Genomic DNA, 27875 nt, shown 5'->3' on the forward strand with positions numbered 1-27875 from the left:
AACATATATATGTATATATACAACCCTACATGTAAAGAGACTCGTCTACCTTTCGGTAGATTCGTCTACTTCTCAGTGGAATTATCTACCGTGTAAAGATAAGAAGGTGGTTAGGCAAACGAATGCGTATCTGATTGATCATTTCTAATCGACCCGATATAATCATAAAAATAGATACTCGAAGTGGAAGAACCTTGCCTTCTCATCTCTGTATAGTACTTCTCAGTAGAACCATATATTACATCAAATAAAAGGAAAAAAAAACAAAAATATTCCATCGCTTCTCATGGAAATGCCCACCCTGGATACTCACCCATCTCTTCCGGCGGAGCAATTTGCGTTGGCCTCCGCGGTGGCGGGCGACTGAGGCTGCGGGGTTTGCTCCTGTTGTCGCAGTTGGTTGGTTTGCGAGCTGGGCACCGGTACCAATACGGAGACAGGGATAGGCTGCGCGGTCGGCGCCGGCTGCAACTGTGTCGGCTGCAGCTGGCCTGTCGTCGCGACGCAGGGTACCGTTGGAGGCGGAGGAGGCGGAGGCGGAGGCGATAAAGTGTGAATGAAGACCGAGTGCGTGGGCGCAGCCGGGGACGCGCTCAGGTCGAGGATCGCCTGCGCGGCGGACAGATCCTCCTCGGCCGACGTACGGATCTCCGATGTGCGGATCTCCGACGTACGGATCTCCGATGTGCGGATCTCCGATGTGCGGACTTCCGAAGTGCGGATCTCCGGCGTGCGGATCTCCGACGTGCGGATCTCCGACATTGGTTGAAGGCTATAGGGCCTGTAAATATCCTTCTTCTTCGGGGGCAGCGATAGCGCCGTCCCTGTGCTGGTAAAACACATCGAGAGGCTTTTTCTCGGGGGCAAACATAGCGAGGTGGACGACGACGACGGAGTTGTCATTGGGGCTGCTGGGTGTGGTTGGTGTAGGCTGGACCCGGTCATCACCGTGGCCAGCTCTTGAGGCGCGGCTGGAGGCGGCGGAGATGGTACCACTGGTCGGGCCAACTCCGCCGCTGAGCGCAGCGTCGCGTACTTTGGTGGTTCTTCGTGGTTGATCCATGACTCGTGCGTGTAACCTGCGGGTAGATTGGTTTTGGTAAATCGGTTAGGTTTATGAGGTACTTGGTGGATGTAGTGACATTAATCGCCTAATAAACTTGCTTCGTTAAATGGGAAAGCTCGTCTTAGAGACTCGAGCTCTTGTGGCTTATGGTTAGTGGCGCATAATTTCTCAAATCTAGGTTTCTTGGTATAACTTGTATTCTTACGGAAGATACTTTCCAAGGTTTCGTCAGTCTTGTAACTTGATGGTTTAAGAGATAGGTTCTAGCATCTAATACTTGATTGATGATATTATCTCATCAAGCTCCATACGTTAAATAATATTTTGCTGCGTCTCATCCTTCTGATATTTTGCATATCGTACGTTTGATAAAATTTAACGAATTCTCATTTGTGTTAGAAAATATTTCTTTTATAATCTACTTATTTATAAACTTGTAAACGAAGGATAAAATTTATGTATATTCCATTATATTTCTCAATTTTGATCGAGAAGGATTATCGAAATGCAAATTATCGATACAGGATTATCAATTGAAATTATCAATCTCGGCGTGTTGGTGCAGGTAACGAATTGGCTCAGTCACTGTCGGGGCTAAAATTAACACGGAATATTAAGTAATGAGGGATACACGGTCAATCAAACTTAATGGGGGATTCGAAGCTGATTAGGGACTGCTAATGAATAATGCAAATTGAAGGTTTCGCGTCTCGAAATTCATGCGATCGAAACTCGCATCCGTTGAGGGTTCAATGAACTCCTTTCACCCTTTCTAGTTGCAACGAATCAGATAGCTTGATCGCCTAAGTCCACTCGAAACAAACAACTCTAATTCCAGAAAAAGAAATGAAATTAATGTAGAAACAACAAGAATATTTTTAATCGAAAGAATTCCAGCTCTAAAGAACCAGCTCCATATTTTTTTTAATAAATCACAATTTGAATGAATTGAAAAAAGAATCATAAAACAAATTTCTTAAGTATTAAATATTCCAATAAATCCAAGACAAATATTGGATGTGTCTTTTTCTACGCCCACGAGAGAATGCCAGAGAGTTTTCAACAAAATTTTAATATATCTATTGTAATTGATACATTCATGAAAATATTATTTCTGGAAATTATAATATTATAACGGAATGTCTGTATCATCTAGATCATCCATGGTGAAAAGTTATTTCAGTCCATAATAAAATCATATGTCGTACTATGTGACTTCATACGGATGTTTGTAACTTTACAATTTAAGATTTATATGACTTCGTAATTGTTGCGCAATTTTCAGACCTTGTACTCTCTTTTACGCCAAATGAAGGCTCATATCTTCCTTTACAAAATAGGATATACAATATATATAGACACAAAATAAGAGACTTCTTACAACTAGGTACGATCTCTTCGATTCTGCGATAACACGGAAAAGCATTTTTCAATTAACCCGAAACCAGTCTGCAATATTCTCGCAGCAACGAAATTCTATCCAACACAGTTGAAATTTTGTCCATCGACGAGTTTTCGTATTCCATCCATAGAAGTTTCCTTTAATTTGGCCATTTCCGTGGCGAACGATTATTGGAAACGGTTGCTGGTTCGAAAATTAAACGCCACGAGGTTTTCCGATTCACGGGGTTGCACCGCGTGGATCGTCGTGAATACGAACGACGAATCGAGCCAAGCCACGAAATGACAGCCTTTAATTATCTTCGGAGGATTTTCTCGGCTGGAACGAGACACGTCGTCGGCGAAAATTAAAGGGCATCGATAGCGCGATACTTCTGTCTCTTTTTCTTCCTTGTTTCTCCCTTTTTACTTTCCGTTCTAACGTGTATAGGTGGCAGCCGGTTCACTCGTAACCCCCACGGTCCCCGCCATGAATATTTGAATTCGTGAATCACACGGAACTGGTGCGCCGTTTCATTTCCTGTTGCTGGCACGCGTCAGCTGGTCCCAGCATGTGCGATTGTTAACGAGAAAACGACCGAAATGAAGAAAAGGGCGATGAGTTTCTTTCTGTATTATACTAAAGGGTATCTGTTGCGTGTGTGTGGGAAAAATTTCTATAGAAGAGGATTAAACGTGTTGGTGTATATAGTGACGAGACGAGTGGATACTTGGTGTAGTCAAATATATTTAAAACTATTGGAAGTACAGAGTTCGTCGTCGTTCGCTAAGTGTTGCTTAGTGACTACTGATCGATAACTGACTCATACAAAGACTGACTGACTGATAACTAATAACTAACTGATTCGTGATTGACTACTGACTAACTGATTCTGGTTGATAAGACGACTCGCTATAACAACGCTCGATAAATATTGACTACTGATTACTGATCGACTCATTGTCTTAACGTTCGTGTTCGTTTATTTATTCTGGTCGGGGGAGTACCGGAAACTCTAAATTCAACTTTGGTTGACGATTGCACGTATCGACTATATTGTTTTGTTCGGAGTTTGTTCATTATTACATTTCGCATATCATAACGGTGTTAATGTCTCGAGGCAAAATAACAACATGAGTCGCTCTCGATTCGCATCGTCCTTTGACGAGAGGACGTCTAAGAACTTTTATATCTTTTTGTATTTTTTACGATCTTTACAATTTTTTATGATTTCTTTATTGTCTCTATGATACGTGGGTTTATTCTTTCGTTGAATTAAAATTGATGTGCACCTTTTGCATTGGTTTCATAATTTTTAAGATTTGTACTATATCATTACGAGTCAGGTTGTTTCATATTTTCTTCATGTTTCTTAATTTTATTTTGGTGTTCCGTGATATTTCTAAATAAAGATTCTCGACCTTTTATTGTATATTTCTCGTAAATGGCGATCTGACGCTTATAAGAGTTCTGTTGTCACTGGCACATGACAAATGTCAAGATAAAATATTATCCAGCGTTTATCTACGTCATCTACGTTTAACTACGCAAGAACATACCTAAGCCATCCATTAAAACTGTCAATCGATAAAAACGTAGAAATTTTAACGTAATCTAGCGTCTGAAATCCAGCAAATCTGAAATCTACCTCGTAGAAATAGCTTTTATCCAAGGACAATTACCCCAATTTTCACATCTATCATTTTCATTAAAAATGTCAATATTATTTTTCACCTATGTTGATCGATGACTAAATTAAACAATGAAATTCAACAACAACGCCCCATACATTGTCATTAACTACAACTGGTATAATGGGAACATAATCGACCACTATAATTTCACTTCAATTTCAATTCGACTACTTGATCTCAGATCATCTATTGTAATTCTAATTCGTATTTTATATCCTATCTTGTAACAAATTCTTTGTCGCAGAAAACGAACTGAAACAAAGTACTGAAACACTCAAGTATCGTCGACAATGCCAACTACGAGTTAAAAACACGTGTTCCATTATTTCTCAAACCTTCAATGAACAACTATAGCAACACCTTTCAACCGAGTCAAACTTTTCGTTCGACGTCAGTTCGGCTCTAGTTGTGCTCTAAGTATACTTTCGGAAGAGTTCCACATAATGTTCAGCGAAACAGTTAAACGGTCGGTCCTTCCTTTTATTGCCAGTGTCCACGCGACAGGACACGCGACAGTTAGCCTTCGATGCCACGTTGCCTTCCACCGGACACGATCGATACCGCCGCTGCGACAATGTAACGCGACATTCGCATTGTTGCGAATAGGACCCGAACACTGGAGCGCAGAAATTGCCCGCCCATGTCGCGGCGTCGTCAACCCCGTGTTTCCGTGCTTTTTACCGTTAACTGCGCTGCTTCTCGAGAGACAGAAGTCGGGAATTCATATTATAATAAGTTTCAAAATATTTTTTTCGGTACAAATGTATGTGTCGGAATCGTTTCCACGCTAAAACTTAACACAGCTTGAGATTAACTTGATTCTTATGCTTTTCCTTTTCTCACTAGCGATTCGTGCGTACGAAACGATTTGGAAATTCTTGTTGTTTTCCAGTAGATTTGTCAAGCGGTCTACCCGGTCGCAATCGATGAAACGTGCTCGTTGATTGTACAATGCAAATTCGTCTTTCCGTGTGCATATCACGGTACGACTTGGTTCGTCGATGTTCTCGGTGATTTATGTAGGTTTGGACGTTAGGAATAAGTAACGAGAAATTGGAATTGGGTAATTTTTGTTTTTTGAAAATGTATTACGGTTCTATTATCTTTGCCATCATTGATCGTATAATACAAATACGTTTCACGATTGTAGCGCGATATGATTGAATTCGTCGATGTTTCCGATGGTTGATCGCGAACGTAAAGAATTTAGACATCGGGGAATGAGAAACGAATAATATTTTAGCCTTCGGTGAATCATTCCTCGTTTCGACAAATTATTGTTTCGAGAAGAACTTTCGCATAAAATCGAAATTAATTTACGTATATTAACGAAGATTATCTCGTATCTTCCCGAAAGTTAAGAAAGTAGATTGATTGAATTAACCTAATTCCAGATTTGATGTGACGGGAAACTTTTATGCATCATTAAAACAAATTACATACGATAAAAATCTAACGTCGCTAACTATTCATACGACACTTGTTGCGATCGTAATGCTTTAAATCTACTTCAAACCTAAACCAACTAAAACAACAAACAGGCAAACTTTAATTTGCTCTTCGAATAAGATGATAATACGATTCGTACGTAAAGCCTAGAAAATTGCATCAACGATGGGATTGGAGGAAGGTCTTCGGCAAACAGAAGCTAGTTTATTCCGCAAATGCAACAAATCGCGGAAGGTGTTGACCCCGTTCCAGCGTCGAAAGCCGCGCTCGTCGAACGGCAATCCTTAAACCGATAATCCGCACGTACTCAGCGGATTTTCAAAATCGATTTCCTCCCTCGTGCAAAGCTTTCGAACCGCGTAAGACAGAGAAACTCCTATTCCTTCAACTTCCATTCTCGTCACGAGGCTTTATCCCCCTCCCTTCATTGACCCGATCCTTTGATCCCGACACTAGCGCCATCCAGCCACGATAATCATCGTTCGTCAAGCAGTACTGTTAATTACGCGATCATCCTGCCTAATTGCCATCGATCAGTCAGACTGTTCCTGCTGATTTTCAACGAACAATAAACGCTCTATAAACGAGATCTTTCCACTGCTAACAGCAATTTTGATTAATTCGTACTTATTAAATTAACAAAGTTATAGATTTTATCTCAGCGAAACATGGTTTCTCATATTTTTGGACGTGGATTTTGTTAGAGTATCGTTATTCAAATTACATTACGTTCTAACGGGACGAAATTGTCGCTAAAGTTGCAGGAACAATATGTTGTATCATTTGTGGACAATACCGTGACACATATCGCACATATAAAGTCGTATTAGAGGTTCTTTAAAGAAGATTCGACAAAACATCCATAAAGCAAGTCCATGCGACTTTAAGAAGTTCGAGATTCATAAACAACAAGGATTACCGGATCGTAACGTCTGAATAATGGAAAGGGAGCCGTTGATATCAACAGATGGCACTTCAGCGTGTGCAGATATCGCAGTTTTTAAGAACGAGGAATCTTCTTACGTACGATATTAAAATCTCTAGCTTCGACGAAGGTCGAGGACGACCGGTCGTTCGTCACGAATACGATAAACTATCAACACCAAAAAAAAAATGAGTTAGCGCCGAAAGCAGAGAAGTCGGATGAAAATTAACAGGAGAACCCTGTTGGCGCGTAAATCTCTCGATTGTGGAAAGAAGGCGAATAAAGAGCAGCGCTTTGACGAATCGCAGGGGGTCTATTTCCTCGGCGGGCCGACAGCAGAAGAGGGGTAAGGGACGGGCGTGACAGCAATAAATCAGAAAACCGTGGCCGACGATCGATCAACCGGCGCGCATCTATTATTGGCTGAAATAAAAGGAAGTTAACACTCATACACACGCAAACCTATACGTACACTTCCAAACACACACAAAGGAAGATGAGAAAGAGAGGGTGAACGAGAGAAAGGGAGAGAAAGAAGAGAGCGGTCGTGTCTGGAAGTGCATTTCATCAACGGCCTAGGGAGAGACAGAGACCGTGAGTGGAAAGAGGGTAAGAGAGCGGGAGGGTTGAAGGAGAGACAGAGGGGTCAGGGGAGAGGGTGAGAATCAATAATGTCGAATGAACGCTCTGCACGCTCCCACGAGTCTGTTGATTCTAGCCTTTCAAAGGGCGACGTAAGGTCCTTTTTGCTATTGTTATTCGCCGATCGTTCCGAACCAGCCGTGCACGCTACATTATCGGTACCATATTACACAAGATATTGAACCGTTTGAAAGAGATTGATAGAATAATTTCGATGGAGAGGCCGATAGATATTTTCCAATTTTTTGAAGTATGATACAAGGTTTAACGCGGTTGTTCGAGGCTTGTTCGAATTCGGTGAGGATTCCGGAATTGTTGGGAACCGCTGCGACGAAAAACGCGATGTGACGCGCGTTTGCGCAACGCGCGGAGCCGCAGTGGGTGTCAAGCGAGCGCGTCCGTTTCGCGAGTCGCGATAATAAAGCTGGCAATTAGCGTATCCGCCGACACTGATCCGGGCCGCCGATGATTCCGAAAATTCTGGCTGCGGCGTTTGTGGAAAATTCGCAGAGCTAACTTTTCTTTTACGGAATAAAAATCTAATTCGAAGGTGATTCGAACGTAAGCCAAACTTTGCCTAAAATTAATTCGAATCTTCTAATTTCGAAGCCAAGCCATTCCCTTAATTGATCGTCATTCACATAGCTTCTTCGTGGAATTATTAAAAATATCGCATCGGAATTAACGGAAACCTAGCATAAACTTGATTCAGACTAGTTATTCTTCGAACCAACATGCTTTTTTAATATGTAATTCAATTGGTTACGGAGCAATAAGTCGATCAAAGATAAAAGGATTTCTTTCTGAGCTTTAATACTATCTAAAGCTATTTATTTCCGAGGCTGATGATTTCGTACAATTGTGAGTGTTTGGTAACGAATACAATCGTTCTAAAATATTATATTTTGTCCGGCATTTAATAATTTGTTTGCATTGGTTGACATTACAAATTAAACGGACGTAAACACTGTGAAAGGAGAATCATATGATAGGAGGGAAGCGTGAGAAGCAGCCCTTACAATGAGGCATTACGTGACCGCGAAGAAAATGCAGCTCGTTTATTCGTGTGTTGAGAGTCACAGTAAAAGGAAGCCGTTTAATCGATGCCACGTCGTTCTTACATATTTTCGACCTGAATTCTGATCTGACAAGGTCGCGTTCAACGATGTATAAAATCGAACACTGGATGAAAGGTTACGAATAAATCATACTCAAGGAATTACATTTTTCTCTAACAATTTCCAATGACGAGCCAAAATATTTCTTCAATAACGTTAATATCAAAATAACGGTAAAAATAGAAACTGTTTCATCGGTGATAATTATTAAAAATTAGAAAAATAATTCGCCATTTGATACGTTATATCCAAGAATCAGAACAATACAAACGGATATTTATTGAAATTCTTCTCAAACGATATTTATTCGAGGATTGGAATAAAACAAGAGGACACGTTTACTGGTATGCAAATTCCGCGATAAGAACGATGAACGATCGTTGTTTTGTTTTTCATAAATTCTACGTTGAATCACGACCACGCCGTCGCGGCGTCGTGGTGGTACACGTGTTACATAACACTTCGCGCCATGTTAAAGACCCGACGGTCGGGCGTTATAATCGATAACTGAATTCAATTAACAGCTGCTTTCGCGTGAATTTTTTGCAACCAACTGATCAACGTGATTGTTAAAAAGAGAGAAAGAGAGAGAGACAAAAGCGAGCGTTTTCATTGCGTAACAAAGGGTAACAAAAATACGTCATAAGCCAAGCAATCGAAGTGCTTATAGCTTTAATGGGCTATAAATAAACAAGGAACTGAAATGTTCAACCCCATGATGGACAGGGCACGTATTTTTTATGTACGCGTTCGTTCGAGTCAACTTGTGGAATGCACTCAACATGTACCTTGTTTGTTGTTGGTTTTCCAACTCGTCGTTTGAGTTTCCAGCTAAAACATGTATTGTTCGTGAAATTGCTCGTTCTCGAAGAAGATAGCCTCGAAATGCTAGTAATTTCTGTGTCGAGTAGCTAATTTTGTTCATCATCGTGTCCCCTCTAAACAATGGCTCGTCGAAGTGGTTTCGAAATATCGCAGACGTCTCGAAATAACTAATGAATCCAGACTTTGGATTTCGATCGGAGATGGAACTGTAAATACCAAGATCTGACCCAAATTGCACGTTGAAATGTTTTTCCTACTTTATGAATTTAAAGTTAATTCTGTGCGCTCTCTCTGTGGCGGTATATTAAACGTGCGATTCAGTTAGTGCAGAGCAGAGCAGCAATATTCAATGCACTTTCAAAACGTTCTACCGTCTCTACAGATAAACAGAAATAAATAATGCAACTGGTAATTTGATTGGGATTTTAAGGTAGGAAACTACGAGAGTTTAAAAGATTTGGTTTCGGATATTACGAGTTGTACCACTTATTATTAGCTGAAATAAATGCGGGAAATTCTTATTTCTTTGGAATCAACGAATAATTTATCTGTATGTTCGTTCTTATATTTTAGCCGTGGAGAATAATAACAAGTAGAGATCGTCGATATTAACGAGAGTCTTTTAGGATGAGAAACTGCAGGCAGAGGTACGTAAAGCGAATCAGAGCGCGTCTGCCGAAAATCCGATGTCCCCGTTTGTCATAACGCGAAATCTGTCTGAGAGACACAAGAGAAAAGGCGGTTCCAAAAAAAACACAGCCGGACGCTTTGTTCGTAAAAGGAACGTGACCTAAATGGGACGAGAGGGAGAGCGAGGAAGAGGAATCATTCCTCCCCTTTTGCTTCGATCCACCCAAAGATCCGCAGTAGAATCAACGATCGGCCTGGCGGGTGTGTCGCTGAACGCGTGAACGTGTCTGTGCCTACGTCTATGTGCGGGCATGTATACATGTGCACGTGTATTCATACGTGTGCGTGCGACGCATGGCCAGAATCCATCGCACGATCGCGAGCTAAACGAGGAAAATCATTAAATCAAAAGGGATGAAGAGGGGTTAGTCGGTCGAAGGAGACGTTGTCCACACGATAGTTATCTCGCATCCGTTTCTGCGAGTCCCATGGGGAGCATGCCTCGTGTTATCGTCGCGGTAGAGTACCGCAATTTCTCTATAGCGCAGCCGATCGGCCAATCGGCGGGTGTGTCACCCCCGTGGCTCGACGCATGGCCAGACTCCAGGGTCCAATCTCGGAGGGTAAAAGAGTCTCTGTGACCAGTGGTGGCACGGTCCTCTTGATCGCAATTCGCGATGCTACGCGCGAGATTAGAATCCATGGAATCTGGGCAATGTAGGGCGTGGCACGAAGATGTAAATAGAGGGTAGGCTACGATGATCTAGCATTTATCTTAAATAAGATGATGGCGTAATTCCTTTAGGGGATTCTCCTTAACCCAACACGTGGAATTTTATATTAGGCCAGATTTAAGGGATAGCTGGTTGCTTTCATATACGTATTCTGACGACCAGTTGCGACTGATAACACTAAAGATTACCTACTCACCATGATAATACAGAGCACCAGATGCGTTCAGTGGTGGTGGACTAGGTGCAGTGGCACCAGCGGTTGGACTATGCGGACCCCAACAGGTCTGCTGATGATCGACTTGCCTGCTATCCGTATCCCCAACCACGTCGATCTCCTCGTCCTCTGGCTCATGCCTGTGTTGCCTCTTCTCTAATGACGCGGAAGTCTGCTGTATCCCGTGGTTCCCCTGCTCCTGTAGAATGTTCGAAGGATCGTTCTGTTCTTCCTGTGGATCGTCGACGCGATCCGGCCACGGGTAGGCCTTCCATTTCTTGGCCATGAGGCAGCGCGGCATGTTGACGCAGTTGTGGTGTTCCGTAGCCGTTGCAACCACGGGTTCTCCGTGCTTCGTTCACCAAGTGTTGATCACTCGGCGCCGGCGACGACGATGATCCTGACGTAGTATCCCTGTCACGAAAAACCTCCGACGTTGTTACACCACTACCAACACCCTCACCAACCGCACCAAACGCACCACCGTACCGACGACGATCGACGATCCCGAGGACGTCGAGGACGTCGAGGACGTCGACTAGCGCGACGCCTAGCCCGCCACCGGCACCGCTATCGCCGGTATCGCGTTCCTCGTTACACCAGCCGTCAACCACGACGATGCGGTCGTCGATGTTGCGACGCCGTCGCCTCCGTCGCCGCCGTCCGTCACTCAGCGCCGTCCGTATCTGTAACCTGCCGTTAACCTCTCCCCGGATGATCGAGCTATCCGTTGACGGTGCCTGCTGCGGCTTCCTCTTCGTCCTTCCTTGCTCACGTTGGGGCGTGATCTGCAGCCTCGTCATCGGCACAGCGAGGGCAGCTCCTTCGTAGGATGCACCGCCACCATGCCAGCCTGTTCGCACGAGAACCCTCCTCGACTTTTCCGGCCTCACCCCTTTCTGTGATTCGTACTAGCAAACTCACGTTTTCTTTTTCCCTCGGTACTACCACTAGACAACTACTATGCTACTACTTGATCAGGTTGATGCCTACTACCGATTTTCCTTGTATCTTCGTCTATATTCCTCTTCGTTCTTACTCCGCTCTTCTTTTTCACTCGCCGTCCGTCCACGTCTCTCGATCCTCTTTCATCAGCGTGCCTCTCTTCAATGTTTGTACATATATATGCATGTATGTATACGTGTATAGATATATGTTGTTCAGTTCTTCCGTCCCCTCGTGCAGTACAGTTTTTCTCACACAACGACTACTACTAACTTCCGTTGGTTGGCTAACTGAGTGGACCGACTGACTGACTGACTGACTGACTGACCGTCTGTCCGTCCGTCCGTCTGTCCGTCCGTCTGTCTGTCTGTCCGATACTCTCTCGGTCGCTCCCTGTCGCGGCTCTCGCCAGTGACAGGGGGTGCCCTCGAATACGATCACAACGACGGGGTGCGACTGTTTAGTCGGTGGCGCTGCCGCTCCGTCGCTTATCCCCTACCTTACGTTATTTTCTCTCCTCGTCTGGCTTCAACTACCGATTCCACCTCTCGTTTCCACCACAACGGAACTAGGAACCCCCGTCGTCCCTCCGTTGCGGCTCCCCTTGAGTCAGCATCGGGGGGCGGCGCTGCAATCGCTCCACTGCCACCGCTGCCGCCGCCGCCGCCGCTGCTGCTGATGGTTTCTGCTGAAGCAAGGGATGGCTGCGCAACCCCTCGAGGGTGCCGATGCTAGTTCTCGATTCCTGCAGGCCTTTTGATTGTGTGCGCGCGCGACCTCCACGTTTGCGCGAAACGCGCGTGTGTGCATCGCCATTGGCGTAGCCTCGCTTCGTTGGTCTTTAAGAGTATCTTTTAGCTTGTTACTTCGTGGAATTTTATAATAATTGGGAGATGGTTGCTGGAAAAGATTGTCTGTTGGAGTAATTTCGGAAGAATGAAACGTGGAAAATATTTCATGCAGAGGTTGGGTCGATAAGGAAGAATGTGTGGAGTTCGAGGGAATTTCGGAAACCCTGTTGATCGACGCTATTGCGTCCCGACGAGGGTGTACGCCAACAGATCGACTCTCTCTTTCCCGCGCACGCACACATTGTGCAAACTCGGATTTATGGCAGTCTGCCGCCATCGTATGCTTATAGTAGCCTGCAACTTTGGTTAGCCCAAATCGTAGCTAGTCTAAACAGAAGTATGAACCACGCTGTTAGTATTCTATGCTTTCTCTAACTTTCTCATAAACGATACTTATATACCTTCCTAGTTGAACGTTCCAAAAACCTCGAGGCCGTCCCCAAGCAACTTATAACTAAAACATATCAAATTAATTCACGTTCGATCGAGGCTTAATTTCCCCCAGCCCGTAAATCCACCGAAACGGAAGCTCGTTCGAAACCGGCCGTGTGTCACGGTGGAGGTTAGTGAACCCGAGCAAAAAAGAGAAAGAAAAAAAGAAACCGTGCACCGAAACCGTCCGCGAGGGATGCGTGTGCAAGTGGTCGGTGTCGAGGCCGCCGCGCCGTGTCGAATGTAGACATAGAGGAAAGATAGAGAGAGAGAGAGACAGAGATAGAGACAGAGACAGAGAAAGAGCGGAAGAGAGAACAGCTGGCCGGGCTGCCACGGGCACCGGCCTCGTTCCTCGCGTCACGACGAGTGTGTAAACTCCCAAGGGGGAGGCCGATGGTAATTCCTATGGAAGATTGGCTGCATAGTGGTGACGCTATGTCGCCCGATACGCGACGCGAACTTGTTGGTAGCGGGTTGATGGTGTTAGTGCAGCGTGTAGAAGGAACGGTGCGAGGGGTGAAGGGTAGCTGGCACACGTTGGGGTGAGATCTCGAATAGGAGAGGGTAGCCTCTATCTCCCCTATTCCGCAAAAAGGGGGAGAAAGTCGAGGGTGGAGGAGCCAGAAATGAGAATGTCGGCTAAAGTGGTGGGAGAACGAAGGTCCGCGCGAGGGTTAGCGGAGCTGATAGTGGGGACAGCGAAGCGGAATGGGGATGGCCACGCATGCGCTACCGATCAGCATCGACCCGACGTCTAGGCAACACCTGGTAGCACCCCACGTGCCACGTTAGGGTGGCACCAGCCACCCCGCGCACGCGATACCTCGTATCGAATATCACGCTGGCCTTCCTGTCCCGTCTACTGACCCACGCCAACCATGTCTTTCGTCGCTCTTACGGCTCGAGTTTTCGTAAATGGGATACAGACCAATCGAAACCGGTACGTGGCACCTTCTCGTTAAACCGTTTTTGGGAACAAGAGGTTATGAACCTTCGGCGAATGAAAATTCGAAGTGGTCTTTCCTTCTTTTGTTATCGATTCCACAGGTCCGATCAATGGTCAAACACAATTGTGTATAGAAGGTTTGCGATAAGATTTTGTTTGCGGAGTACAATGGATTTTCTGAGATCGGGGACGATATGCGATTTTGCGAAATTTGGAATTTAGAGGGGCAGTATTAGGTATAGGTGGAGAGATTAAGTTCTGAGTTGTAAACCTTGACTTTAGACATTGTGTTAATTCGTTACATGTTACATAGTATCGTTCTTTCTTACGTAATACGACAAATAATAACAGTTACTTTCAATTGTACTATTTAAAAAATTGTAGAAATATGATACGAATAATTGGAAATCTTTCAATATCGAGGAAAATGGAATTTTTCGTTTTACAAATTCTTTACATCTCTCGTAAATGAATAAACATTCGCTATCTGATAACAAGAGTTCAGAAATAAAGTACATAGTTCTTATACACATCTGTCTTTGGCGTTATCAACAATGTTCTTCGTATCACCTGTGGCCAAAGGCTCGTAAACTATCGGTTACAATTTCTGCCGGAACGAAGGAGTTCGGGGCGTCGATCACCCACGACAATATCGAGATTGGTTCGTGTTTTGCGGACAGATGTTTCGCCGCGTGTTTCAACGGAACTCTCCTCGTCGCCCGTGTCCTATTTACCGACTATTGTCGCTCTTCCAGCAGCGCGCAAACTTTCTAAATGGTGTCGCGTAATAACCGTGCCATATGACGAAACCGTGCCGCAACAGCTGATGCATCTCGATTTGCAAGATCGATCCTACGATACGTATCTATCGTGAACTCGTTTATTTACATTGTAATAATCTGAAACCATGTCTGCAAAGTAGGAGGAATTGAGCCGTTGAATTGAATAAATTGTTGCGTCGTTAAACAGAACGCATTTCATTCGCTGAATGCAAAACGTTAAATATTTTGAGAAATAAACAAAAAATACATGACTTAAACCGCTTTCATAATCAGTGGCATATATATATTTTTTTTTTCAGAAATTAGAAAAAATTAATTATGCAACAAAATTAAGTAGTATTAGTAACATATCGTGTAAAATACTAATTCAAGGCATTTTTTATTTAGATCTCTTAATTAAAGAAGAGAAACTACTTTTGGTAGATATCGTTCAATATACTAGAAACAATTGGAGTAATTCCATCGCTGCTCGTAAAGCATTCTAAAGCAATCAACACAAGTGCTTCTATTCTTACACGACCCTATCAATCCCTTTGAATTGGTAAATAGAACAGTCAAGCCCTTGCTCACCCTCTCTGGCATAATACAATCCTAACTACACGCTTCAAAACTCCTAATGCAAATAGCTTTCAGAAGAAAAGAAAATAATAAAAAATATCATTCTATCCTATACAATGCTCACGATCCTTGTTCCTTCCAGGTCAGACATCTCAGTTATTTTTTTGCTTCAAGTATCTTTAAATTACTTGTGCTTTCTTAATCATTACATATTATTTTCATGTTGAATGTTTCATTAAAAAAGATTAAAACTTCGAAACTATATACATAAATTTGTAATCTTTTATCTTCAAAATTTGTTAGATTCAATCGATTGCCTTATATCGTTTCTATCATAGTTTGAACAAAAATGCAAATATTTTTCTCGTTAAAAATTCTTAACAAAACAAAGATAAAACATCTCGTCTACAGTGCGTTAATAGCCAAACATGTAAACACATCTGCTCGTTAATAGTACTTAATTTAGGTCTATTTCATTTAACTGGATCGTATTAATTCGAAACGCGAATAACCGCGTCGAATTTGAGCTTTATCTCGCGTGGCATTCATCTTCCCGCCGTTATCTCTAATCAATCGCTAATTAAACGATGGCGCGAACCACGCCACTTACCTTCGACCCGTGATTTATCCAGCTGGTGTGCGTTCACACTGCGTGTCACTCCTACGCGCTTCTGCATGAGCTAATCTTGTTTATTGACCCGCCAACCGCTCTGTTTTTTTTTTCGTCATTCGCACCTGCCCTCACACGTGCACCGTATATTGATACCCTAATCGATTCGAATCGCTTTTTATATAGAAAGTTTCCTTGTATAAAATTTTTATCTTTTTGTTCAAGATATTGTCATTTTGTCTTCTGCTAATTTCGAAATTTTATTCGATCGTCGAATTTGTATTTCATCTCTGAATAACATTTTGAAGGTCGTCTAATGTTTTCTTACGTTTTTCTGTTATGTCATAAAATAATTTTAGGTCAACGATATACACGTATAAAGATACGTAAAGTTGATAAATGGTTAATGGATACGAAGCTAATGGAGAACACCTAATATCTAGATACACGAAGTAAGAATCGTTCCGTCTTATCTTCGCTATTAAAATCTTTTTAATAACTGTTTTATTTATTCTTCTATAATCAGGAACAGTTGATGCTTCTTGGTGTATAAGAAGATTAAAAATTATTCGAAATGTCAAGTCCCTGGCGGCGAATTATACGCGCCATTAGCGATAATGTCCCTCCACTTTTCCTCCTACACCATTCTAATCGCCTAACGGGCGATTCTCTTCTAATCGATCGCCAAAATTAAGCTGCCTTGGCCACGGTTAGGTTGAATGGCTGGCCACACTGTTTGGCGCTGATCGCCAAGGATATACCTTAAAAACTTTAAAATGCTGACTTTTTGCGATCGTCAGAAAGAAATTTATCAAAGATAATGCCACAAAATGGAAGACATTTCCTTCCAAGAGTCCCCCCAAACTCATTTTGATTTCTGTTTAATGCCACGACTGTTTCCTTCGTTTCTTTCTAAAAGGGAAGAGGTTGGATTTATTTTAATAGAAATTTTTATCAATTAGTATTCAATTTCAAATTAAATCTCGGTGGAATATCTATTGACAAAAATGGTCTTGCGAGATAAGTTGTAAAACAATGGTAACACGTTCTGCAAGAATTTTCAAAATTACGATCACTGAAAAATTGTAAAAAACGCTTGTAAATCGATAAGCTTACAGTACAAGAGTATATAAAATTTTCGTTTAAAAGTAGGACTTATAAATGTAAAAGCTGGCCTGTATATATTTATTAAATAAATTTTCGTAGCAGAAATACACAAATTCTTGTATAAAAATATGCAAATTTAAACACGTGGTTTCTCTCACAGGAAGCAACATGTGCACCCTCGTATCTGGTTCATGGAACAGTCATATACTGACGGAAAATTACGTTGAATTAGGGTGTAGGGTATCGAAGTTCCTTTTCCCTGATGCCATATTTTTACGCGGACAACAGTTCATTACCGCGGAGCATGGAACAGCAGGGGCGCTCTGTTTCTGCTGAGCACGACATGCCTTGAAATTCCTAATCTGCCAGCAATCGCGGGGACAATCGGTTCGTTCCACTTCATTCCCCAACTCGATTCCGTCGAGTATTGCGTAACGTCAATTGTGTCTCCGGGATCGATCGCACTATCCCGGGCTCGTCCCAACGAAAACTGCTTTCGTAATCTAAATCCTGGCTCTTAGTAACAGGGCTTTCGGAGCGCCATCGCCAACAAAACCTTTGCTCTTTTTGAAAGTGAGCCAGAGGAATGAAAATGAAATGTTCTTTTAAAAAAAAGCTTGCGCAAAGCGTAAAGCGTAGACCAGGGTATGTTATACCGAATGATTGTAAAACAAACAATTCCTGCGAATAGGATCGAAATGCTACAACAAACGAAGATGTTCGATTCGAAACTTTGAATTTCTAATTGTTTGTAACTTGGAAATTTCGAATATTCGTAATACTCGCGTATTTGAAATTTTTGATGTTTCAAATCTTACAAATTCGAAATTTTGAACATTTGGGACTTTGAAATTTGGAATAATTGAAACTTTGAAAGTTTGAATATATTTCAAAATATTTGTAACTTCGAGACTACTCAATTTTTTTGAACATTCAAATATCTGAAATTTGGATTATTTAGATCCCACGGACTACCAAGGTCGACCATAGATAAGAACGAGATGTTTGAAACTCGGAATCTGGTCTATCAGATTGTCATTCTGTCGGCTTAACTGCAAATGTTCGCAGTGACGTACACTTGGAAGTTCAGTCGACGAGGTCGGTCGATTCGCGATTCTCGAGGGCCAAAGTGAATTTTCTAGTTACGTAGGCGGAGCTCGAACATATCTCGAACTTTATCTGATCCTTCTTACGCCGATCCCTTGGCATCCTGCCCTCTTGGCCCCGGCGCCCGATGGCGAAACGTCGAAATAAAGTCCGTACCGTGTGAGATTACTCAATAACGCGTTCGACGCTTGTTGGAGGCTTGCGCTTCCAACATTCTACCCTCGTTGCGAGTATTGTATCTCGACTTTTCACCTACGTTTAATACATTCGAGATAAAACCACGTTTCAGCAGAGAAATATCGACTCTATTCGCCTGTAGCGAAGAATAGGAACGAGTTGTGGAGAATTGAAGTATCTTTCGAGTTCCCTTTGACATAAATGACAATAAATATAAAAAGTAATAAAATTGTGTAATTGTCGTCCAGTTTGTTTAACTATCGCTGGTTCTAAATTCGTAAATTTTTTCACTGAAAAATAAAAAAGAAAATGAAGTTCAAATATTCAAACATTCGAAATTTCAAATATTCGAATATTTGAAGCTCCAAAACTTTATCGATTTAAAAACTCCAAAGATTCATAAATGCAGAATTTCGCAAATATAGATATTCCAAAATTGTTTATATTCGCACTAATTAAAAATGCGGTAGTATATTATACGTTTAAACTGAACACGTTGTGTCTTAGATACGAAATAATGAAAAAGATTACGTGGTATTTGTACTTTAGTAGTAGCTGTTTATTTTGGGGTCTCCGCGTGATCATTTATTTATAACATTGAAATGAAATTTCCTCTTCGAAATTGTTTTTGCAGTGGAAATAAGAAAAATTGCGAGATAATAACGTGATTAATAATGATGGCATGAAGTAATATTTAAACGTATACCGAGGGGATTGCTCTGAAAGTAACATGCTGCGGGGAATATTTCGAGCTTCGAGCTGAAGGGGTTGAAACGCAAAGGTGCACCGAATGCGCAACTGGTCGAAGCAATCTGCCTGCAGTATTTCTGCTTTCGACTAAAAAGAGTCAGTGCTTGTCAGAGTTAGAAATTAAAAAAGAAAAAAGAGCGATAGAATAAATTATCGTGATAACTTGTGGAATTTTTTAATTAAAAAAATATCGACTAATACCTAGTGTTTCATTCGTTTACGAATTTATCTATAATTCTCTATAAAGATCTACTTATATCTATTTTTATATCTATTTATTCTATTCTATCTATTTATATCTATTTTTTTAATTAAAAAAATATCGACTAATACCTAGTGTTTCATTCGTTTACGAATTTATCTATAATTCTCTATAAAGATCTATTTATATCTATTTATAGAACATTTATTTGTACAATATATTTACTTACAAAATTGAACGATGAAATACTCTTTTCATAAGTATCCTATCCTATTTGAAGAGAATTCGTAAAAATTCGAAAGTCGGTTGTGGAATAATTCCAAACTTTATGCAACCATAAAAACTCCTTTCATAGTGAATAAATACGTCCTCGAACCGGATACCGAATAATGACGGTACAATAAGCATCGTCGTATATCGGAACTCTCGAAACAGAGAGGAACGCCTAACAATTTGAGAAGCAATTCAATCGCCGTTTCGAACGCGAGGAATTCAGCTTCCTCTTTGCCCGTCTTCCTCCCTCCTCTAAAATCAATTCGTATCTTCTATCGCTTGTCTCTTTCGAATCACTCGCAATAAAACATCATAAATTCCCGCGATAAAAAACGTAATACGATAGACAATCTACACAAATACATAAAGTAAAAAATATATGGGAAATTTCAAAGATATTCATAGCATTTCAGCTTAGCATAATCTATCTCTTAATACGTATATTATAAATATATTTTGCGTATATTTTTCGATACTATACGACGTCTTCCTATATTTAACGTGAAATTACATTTTTTACCAAAGTAGATATTCCAACAATCCACCGTACAAAATTGACAAACAAGCCATTTGTTTAAATAACGTACGAACAATTGTTCTCCCTTTGTTCGTCCCTTTTCTCGTGAAAACTTCATATATCTGAACATTTTCATCAGCAAGTTCATTTCTACCAATTTTCTTATTTTCATGACACTTGATAAAAAGGTAAAAAGGAAACAGAATCGAGAACAATTTGGAAACAAAAAGGAGAGACCAATTTATCGTGGAACAAGTGGTTAGGATAGTCGGATTCGTTACGCGAAGCTGAAGAAAATTTATGCGCCGCGTTACAGATTATCGCAGCCTCGAAATTATCTTTCACAAAGTAGGGTTGCTTTCCCGTCACGAAACGGTCGCATCCCCTGTTTTCACCCTCCTGCAAGTGCGTGCCAACTGTTGCAAGGGTACGAGGGATTCTAAAACAATAGGAACACGCTGCTGACGTATCCACGGACGCTTTATCGTGATACAGGACAGATTTACGATCTTCGACGCAGCTGGGGGATCGAGATTTCGTTTCGCTCACCGTCCCATCGAAAGAAACGCAATCGATGCTCGATTTATGACCCATCCACCCCTTCGCTCTCATCCTTGCTGCGTTCTTCCGCGTTTATTCGCAGATTTTACACGTTCGCGTCGAGATACACAGGCATTTGTAACGTATATCGATTGGTTAATCCCTCGTGTGATCGATAAAATTAAAAAAATCCTACAAAAAATATCTGCTTCTTGTTTTTTCTCTTAATGCACGAACCAGACGGGTAAAATTACAAGGAATTAGATATTTTAGATTACATATCTTATAGATATTTGCAAGTCGATACGCACGACATGTACAAATATTTCTCTCGGGTTATCTACAGTCGAGATTTGCCCAACCATTTTACGTTAATCTCAAAAACAGAATTAGCTACAATCGGTTAACCTCGTCTTTCTTAACGTTTCGCACAATGTCGAGGAAACACGAATGTTACAAATGGAAACCTTTGAAACTTGTTTGCTGCGACTGGCGTCGAAGGAAAATGAATTTGAATCTCGTCCAAAAACGCGGAAAACTCGAATCATCGAACAAATAACTTTATGTTATTTTTCTTCGAAGAAACAATCTGTTAGTTCGACTTTCTTCCGTATATTTAATAGTAGTAAAATAATGTAGAAATAAAAATAAAAATAATTTTTACAAGACGAAAATAGTTTTATCTTTAATTCTGTTTATCATTCATTTGAAGCAGAGTATAACACACGAATATCTTGCGTAAAAGAAATATTAATGGCAGAGTGAGGCACGTCAGGTCATCCGTAATGACTTTTCTCCCTTTCTACCCTCAGGCTTCCCCTTTCTATTTCTTTCTTCTCGTTGATAGGGCCGGGAGTTTCGGGCTGCCTCATAAAAGTCGGCGTATCCGGAATCTTCCCCTCCCTTTATCCTTGATTTTCGCTGCGGTACAGGAGAGAGGAAGCCATTAATTTATGCCTTTCCTGATCGATCGATCGTTCGTTCGACGAAAGTTTGAACTTTCGACGGGAACACACGGCCAAAGAGCACCGGGGATTACTTTATCACGGGTTGCAACGCTGAAACAACATAAATGACGTGGAACAAGGAAGACAGAGATAGCGAAAATGGAAAATGTCAGAGGGAAGACTCGCTTCGGTTTCCTGTTGCTTCAATTACTTCGCAATTTCGCTTTAATAAAACCTGTAATATTCTACGGAATGTATTTTTTATATTTTAATTTAAATGTAAATTATTTTGTTATTGGAGACTCGTATTTAAAAGGCTTCGTATACTTTTATTGAAAAAATTACACTTCTATTTATATTGTTATTTTCTATGGAAACGGCAGACAATGATAATTATAGGAATATAATTTTCATAAATGTTCGGCAGAACTCCATACTGATTGAAATTCATAACCATCGTATAACAACATATTTGAAACTAAAAGATGAACAACGTTTGAGCATCTTTAAAGAATAGAAAATACAATAATACGATAGCCACAATGGCTCAAATAAATCTGTTTCTTCTTCCATACCATCTCACTTACCTCGACCAGGTGTCTCGACAAAATTGCTACAACTTCTCATCAAACGACAAATACTTTTAACCACAAGTAGCAATTGAAATACGACAAGAGAAATGGAGGAAAATTCCTTTTTCGGGTAGATCGTCGTGGAGAAGAGAAGGGAAGAGAAGAGCGTGGCGACACATTCGTTCAAAGAAATGGAGAAAACTCGTTCGACAAACGCATTCCGCGTGCCAGAATTTCGTTTTCTCCTGAAAGGGAGTCGCGTTAAGGGGTGTACCATAAATATCGTGGCGAAAAGGAGGAAACGGAAAGGAACAGGAAAGACGGGAAGAGGAAATGGAAGAGCGAAGCGAGAACGCGCGACGTTCGGTCGCACAGTTTCTCCTACTCGAGGAACTCCGTGATCTCGTTCTGAAAATTGCATAACCCTCCTAATCGATCGTTCGCGGAACTCGGGACCTCGTTCCTTTGTCGGCGACGCGTAATTGAATTTGGAACAAAAGCAAACGAGAGACTCGAAACGAGCCGAAGATGAAAAGAAAGACGATAGTCAATAGAAAAGGTACGAGTTATCGAATGAGAAGTCTTTGAGAACGGGAAAACTCGAGAAATAGGAAAATGCTTGTGAGAAACAGATGCTGAGTATCTTCTTTGTTTTCTTTCTTTCTTACGTTTAATCTTTATGTTTAAACCTTTCCCCTTTTTAATGGATCTTAATTGAGCATCAACTAACGAGAATATTAATACATTGTCGTACATCGGAATTATATTTTCCAAATTGTCAATGTCTCCAGATATTTTCAAAAGAAATTTTGTTTCATACTAAACATTTGTTAAAAATTCATTTTATCTACTTAACTTTTGTATATTCTGCTGAAACACGCATAAACATTAGATGATCTCTTGACGTTTAATGCCAACTTTAAGAACCGGCCTATTTCGAGTAAATTTGACTTGAACAAATATGAACTTGAAGTTAAGTCTCTCTGGTCAGCGAGATTCGTTTGTTTTTTTTCTTTAATTTAGACGATTGTAACGAAACTCGATATATTTGGTGAAATCATTTTGTTTTCGCTCAATCCGATTTTGTTTTTTATCATTTCTTTTTCTTTCTTTTTAGAACGGTATGCGTACGGAAGGGAAAACTGGAGGATGAAGCGAGGAGGAATTTAAGGAAGAAAATAAGCACGGTTCGACGCATGACGGAGGTGCTTTGATCTCAGTGCTGGCCGAAGCAAGCAAATTGTGTGTCCTCAAAGGGACCGTGATTGAAGTCACACGAACCGTACAACGGTGCTTCGTCCGTTCCCTCCGTTTTATTTTTTTATTTAAGGAGTTACTTTCGGCAGCTTCCTGTGTAAATAATTACCCACCAACTACAGTCCGTATCTCAAATACTCCTTCGATGTTAAACACGTGTAATACTCTCCATTAAATTTCACTGAAATTCATAGAAATCTATTAGAATACTATATCGGGTTGGCAACTAAGTGATTACGGATTTTATCATTACCACCTAATCACAAAATCCGCAATCACTTAGTTGCCAACCCAATATATTGGCCAAAAGTTTTCTACGTTATCTACGAGATAACTGTACTGTATACAATGTATTAACGAAACGTTCTATATGTAAATTATGTAGTTTTCAAAACAAAAAAAGTTTGACACAAGGTATTTTTACGTGTCGAAATCCATGTTACATGCAGAGATACTGCATCCCATTTTCTCAACGAACAAAGGTCCAAAAACAGAAAAAGAGAAGAACGATTATTTTCCAACATTTATACAGACTGGGTTCCTCTTTTTCAGCTCGTACTCTTTACACCGATTTTAGATGCACGCGTGCGACAAAGCGAAGCGGAAACAACTAAGAAACGAAGCCCGTTTTTCAACGAGGAATACTAACAGAGGTGATGGTAAGCATTGTCAGGGAGTTTCGCTTTCCGCGCGAACAATTTCAAGGAAGAAACACGAAAGAACGAAAAATCGGGCCACGAACGTGCACGCATACATATGAGGAAAGAGATGAAAGAAAGAGGAGAGTCAATTACGCGAGAGCACGCGCGTTTCGTTTCCAGAGCCAGTCCCCTTTGATCCTGTTTCGTTACGAGAAAGAAACGTCCAGATCTGCGATTGAAACCAACGCGGCCTTTGCTCGACGCGCCGTAAACTCGCCATCGATTTTTCCATTTTTCGAACTTCCACGAAACATTCGCTACAGCTTCGAGAGACCGATACAACGTTCGCGATCGATCGAAGACATAGTACTACGTCTTCTCGTATGCCGAAGCTCAAGCGTTATGTTTTTGTTAAAAGCTAAACTTGGCAACGTATGATGTAACAAGATGCCTTCTCGGGGTCTATTATTGGAAACCTTTGACGTGGAAACCGCGTTTCGTCACAAATCATCCTTAGAAAATTTTCAGCCTACTCGTTTAATCTTACATAACTCGAAGGTGTACGCGTTTTGCATTTGATACGTAACATAGTTCTTGGATGATCTTAGAAAATGTTGTTTCATTCGGCTTCGTTTCTTTCTTTTTGCTTCGGAGGTAGTAATGTATAATAATCATCATTTGAAAATATTCAGTTTCATATATTTTCCATTATTTGTTTCTCAGAGAATAAGTTTGAGAATAGATTTAAGATCTTTTTTATCCTGAAGAATAATTCATCTTCATAAGGACAATTGAATATCATCTTTTAAATCTCCCATTCTGAAATTATCTGATAGGCACAAATAGTGACCTGTCGGCTCTGCAAATTTAACATGGTAAGGTATCTGTAGGTGTTCGAACACCTTCGTAAACCTCTGCGCTAATAATATATGAAAAAGGAGAACAAAAATCGATGTCTGTAAAGGTACTTAGGAACCATGGATCAGAAAGGTACGATGTGCAAATGGGATGGAACAAAGCGACGCGTTATAAGGTCGTGGAAGGGATTCACGTGGCTGGGGATTAAATCGACAACCGGTGTGTGTGTTCACGATGCTATAGATTTATTAATCTTGGACGCGTTATTCTTGCATTGACCTTCTACGGGAGCGTGCTGCGCGATCCGTTTAAATCGTTCCATGCGATAAATCTAAGTGGCAAATCCGTTTAAGCGCGTACACATTAGTCGTACTCAAACGACATATTTATGTTTCTCGGTTTGCTTGAATTATTCGCAACGCATACGTACACACAGAGAAGTTGGAAAGGTATAGGAGGGAGAGGGTAACGTGTCGTGCCCGTATCCGTAATTCGCGTCAGGACATTTGCATGCTGGCTCCTTTGTAAAACCACACGCTCGAACGCTCTATGTTTTCGTTGCAAATTGCTTAACAACAATTCGGCCGGATTCCGTTTAAACGGTATTTACTAGAGGCCAGCTTGGTGTAATGTTACCACTTGCGTCTGTTTGGCCAATGGTATTCCTCGTATGTAGCCACGCGCTTACCGCCAGAGTTAATTACTCGAAATGTAGCTCTGTTTAAGGATAGCACGTTCATAGAGGTATCACTCTGACCACTTGAAGAATTAAGAGTTGAGATAAGAGAATAATTTACGGGCTCAATAAAAATAAATATATTCGATCTATCACGCATCGTAAACAAATAGAAAGTTATAATTACTCGAAACGTTGCTCTGTTCAAAGACAACATGCGTTCGTTCATAAAAGCTCCATTTTCAACGTGGTCGCTTGAAAGTTTAAGGATCCAGCGCTGCAAGAATTGACGGAGAAGAGAAGAGCGAAAGAAAACGAATTGTCTGCCATAAAACAAACGATACACCGATAGTTCCACGTTTACGAAAAGAGGATATTATCCATCATGTGTATCCATCATTCCACCGTGTATTTCAGCTTCCAGAATACGAATATTTTTCTTCGAAATTCATTAAAGATTCTACTACACTAATTTCATGATAACGAGCACGGATATTCGTACTATTCGAAAAAGAAAGGCGAAGCAGAAAGAGGAAGGGGTGAGGGGGGTAAGGACGTAGAGTACAACGGGGCGATGGAGCAAATGTTTTTTAAATCCGGCGAAAGAAGTGGCTCGAAGAATTTAATTAAAGCGGCCGCTCGTCGACGAAGCCACCGCCGGGTTTGAAATTTTTTGAGATCTCTCGGCGTCGTATTCAACCACTAGTTGCCATCTGTTCCGTGTACTCCTCTCCCTCTTTCAACCGTTGGTTCTCTCGCGACTGCAGCCTGCGGAACGCGACCACCCCGAGCGAAATCAACTACCTGTGGATGCAACTTAAGTGACTCCGCGCTGCGCCAGCTACCACCACCAATTATGCGCGATAAAGTTTCAATAACGCGAATTTCATTCCCGCCACGGTCGCCCATTATGCAATTAATCGAATTCTTCGGACTTTCTTTCCTATCCGCCTCCTCCCGTTTTATCGGTTATCTTAATCGTCCGTGCTCGATAATTGAGATACGATGTTCCGCTACCATATTTCTTTTTTCTCCTTTCTCTTTTACCTGTGGATATACGGTGGAATTAACGATCCTTAACGGGTTAAAACTTGAATTTCATAGAGATAGGAATTGATATATGTGCTTTCGATACTGGATTACATACGTTCGTTACGTACGTACGTATTTAGTGTTTCATTTATTTACACCTACATTTGCTACAGTGTTTTATTTATCTTCGTTGTCGAAGTAAGTAATAATACGCGTAATAGTTTGAAACAGTAGATTTACAATATTGTTCAGAAATAGGAATTTAACAGACACCGTTTATTTCTTTAAATGGAAATTAAAATTTGTTTCTATAGTGATGGGCGATGTTAAAGTAAAAGAATTTTTGGAGACATTCTTCTAATTATATGCAAAACTAGCTGTATATCTACGGTAGCTTCGAAAATTATCTGTACAGATAACTACACGAAGATATTACCAAATGATATGAAACATAATATGCTTGGTCATAATTGATTACCATATAAATGTTATAATAAAAATGCAATGATGTACAAATAATTCTTATAGCCACTATAAAGATCTCCTCTTTTCTACTGCCGTCTAAAAATTTTTCCTTCCCTAGATCTGTATGTACGTAAAAAAATCTTGACCTTCTCATCTTCGAATTAAAACACGCTTTATCCCTTAAACTCGAAGTTCGATCTCTCCTCGAACAAATCCACTGGCAATTGGATAGTCCTCGTGTTCGTTAAGATAGCTCGAGTAGATTAGTAGACACGAGCGACTAGCGTGTCGCTAGCGATTGGTATCGGACCGTGCGGACACGCGTCGGGCCTAATTTCATCCCAGCAGCGTGCAATCTCTTCGTGGCGTCCCACCGGGCGGTGCCCGGAATCAGGACCTAAATCGGATCGGACCGTGGCTCGTAAATTATTCGACACACGCGTATACGTCTATGTCGATTTTACCCTACGCGACACGAAGGGACAGGACTAAAGAAAAGGGGAATAAAGGCTTCCTCCGTTCGCCATTGTGTCCTTCGAATGAACAACGACAGCATTTTGGAAAGAGGTGTGGAATACGTCGTTTTCTTAAAGTGCTTCGTGTTCCGAGAAAAGTAAGTATTTTCTAGATCGCGTGACCAATAAAATTTAAAAGAACATCGTACAAAAAAACTTTGATATTTTCTTTCGTTCTTCGTTAGGTGAGTTAGGTTGTTCATTTGAAAGTGAGTGGCAGGAAAAATTAAAAAATGAAATGGGAAGGGGGAAAATTCAAGTTGAAATTTACAACTGTAACAAAGTACACAATGAGCATTTATTCTAACAGAAGACGAGAGAAGTCTTATTCAGGCTATTCTACCTGCAAAATTGAATACCATGCGCAACTCTTCAACAAATGATACACGCAAAGCTTCCCTATTCTCGCAATAACAATTCCCGGTATCCAAGCC

General features: G+C 41.1%; 1 protein-coding gene and 1 long non-coding RNA gene across 4 annotated transcripts in view; one reads left to right on the top strand and one right to left on the bottom strand.

Annotated features, from left to right (window-relative positions):
- Positions 1–11589, bottom strand: part of LOC100643530 (zinc finger and SCAN domain-containing protein 21) — a 30911-nt gene extending 19322 nt beyond the window's left edge. Inside the window, exons 1-2 of the mRNA XM_012310539.2 lie at positions 10661–11589; positions 314–1079 (exon numbers count right to left, since the gene is read on the bottom strand). Of these exons, the coding sequence (XP_012165929.1) occupies positions 314–1079; positions 10661–10979 (1085 nt within the window). The 5' untranslated portion in view covers positions 10980–11589. The remainder of the gene's footprint in view (positions 1–313; positions 1080–10660) is intronic.
- Positions 1–27875, top strand: part of LOC110119383 — a 77964-nt gene that overhangs the window by 40827 nt on the left and 9262 nt on the right. For 2 of the 3 annotated variants that reach the window (XR_007224594.1, XR_007224593.1), the window contains exon 2: positions 23115–23913. This is a non-coding gene — a long non-coding RNA (uncharacterized LOC110119383). Of the gene's footprint in view, positions 1–12211; positions 13850–23114; positions 23914–27875 lie in introns of those variants that run through there. The other variant, XR_007224595.1, reaches the window with a different exon arrangement.

Source organism: Bombus terrestris, chromosome 7, assembly GCF_910591885.1.
Source record: "Bombus terrestris chromosome 7, iyBomTerr1.2, whole genome shotgun sequence".
Taxonomy (NCBI): Eukaryota; Metazoa; Arthropoda; class Insecta; order Hymenoptera; family Apidae; genus Bombus; species Bombus terrestris.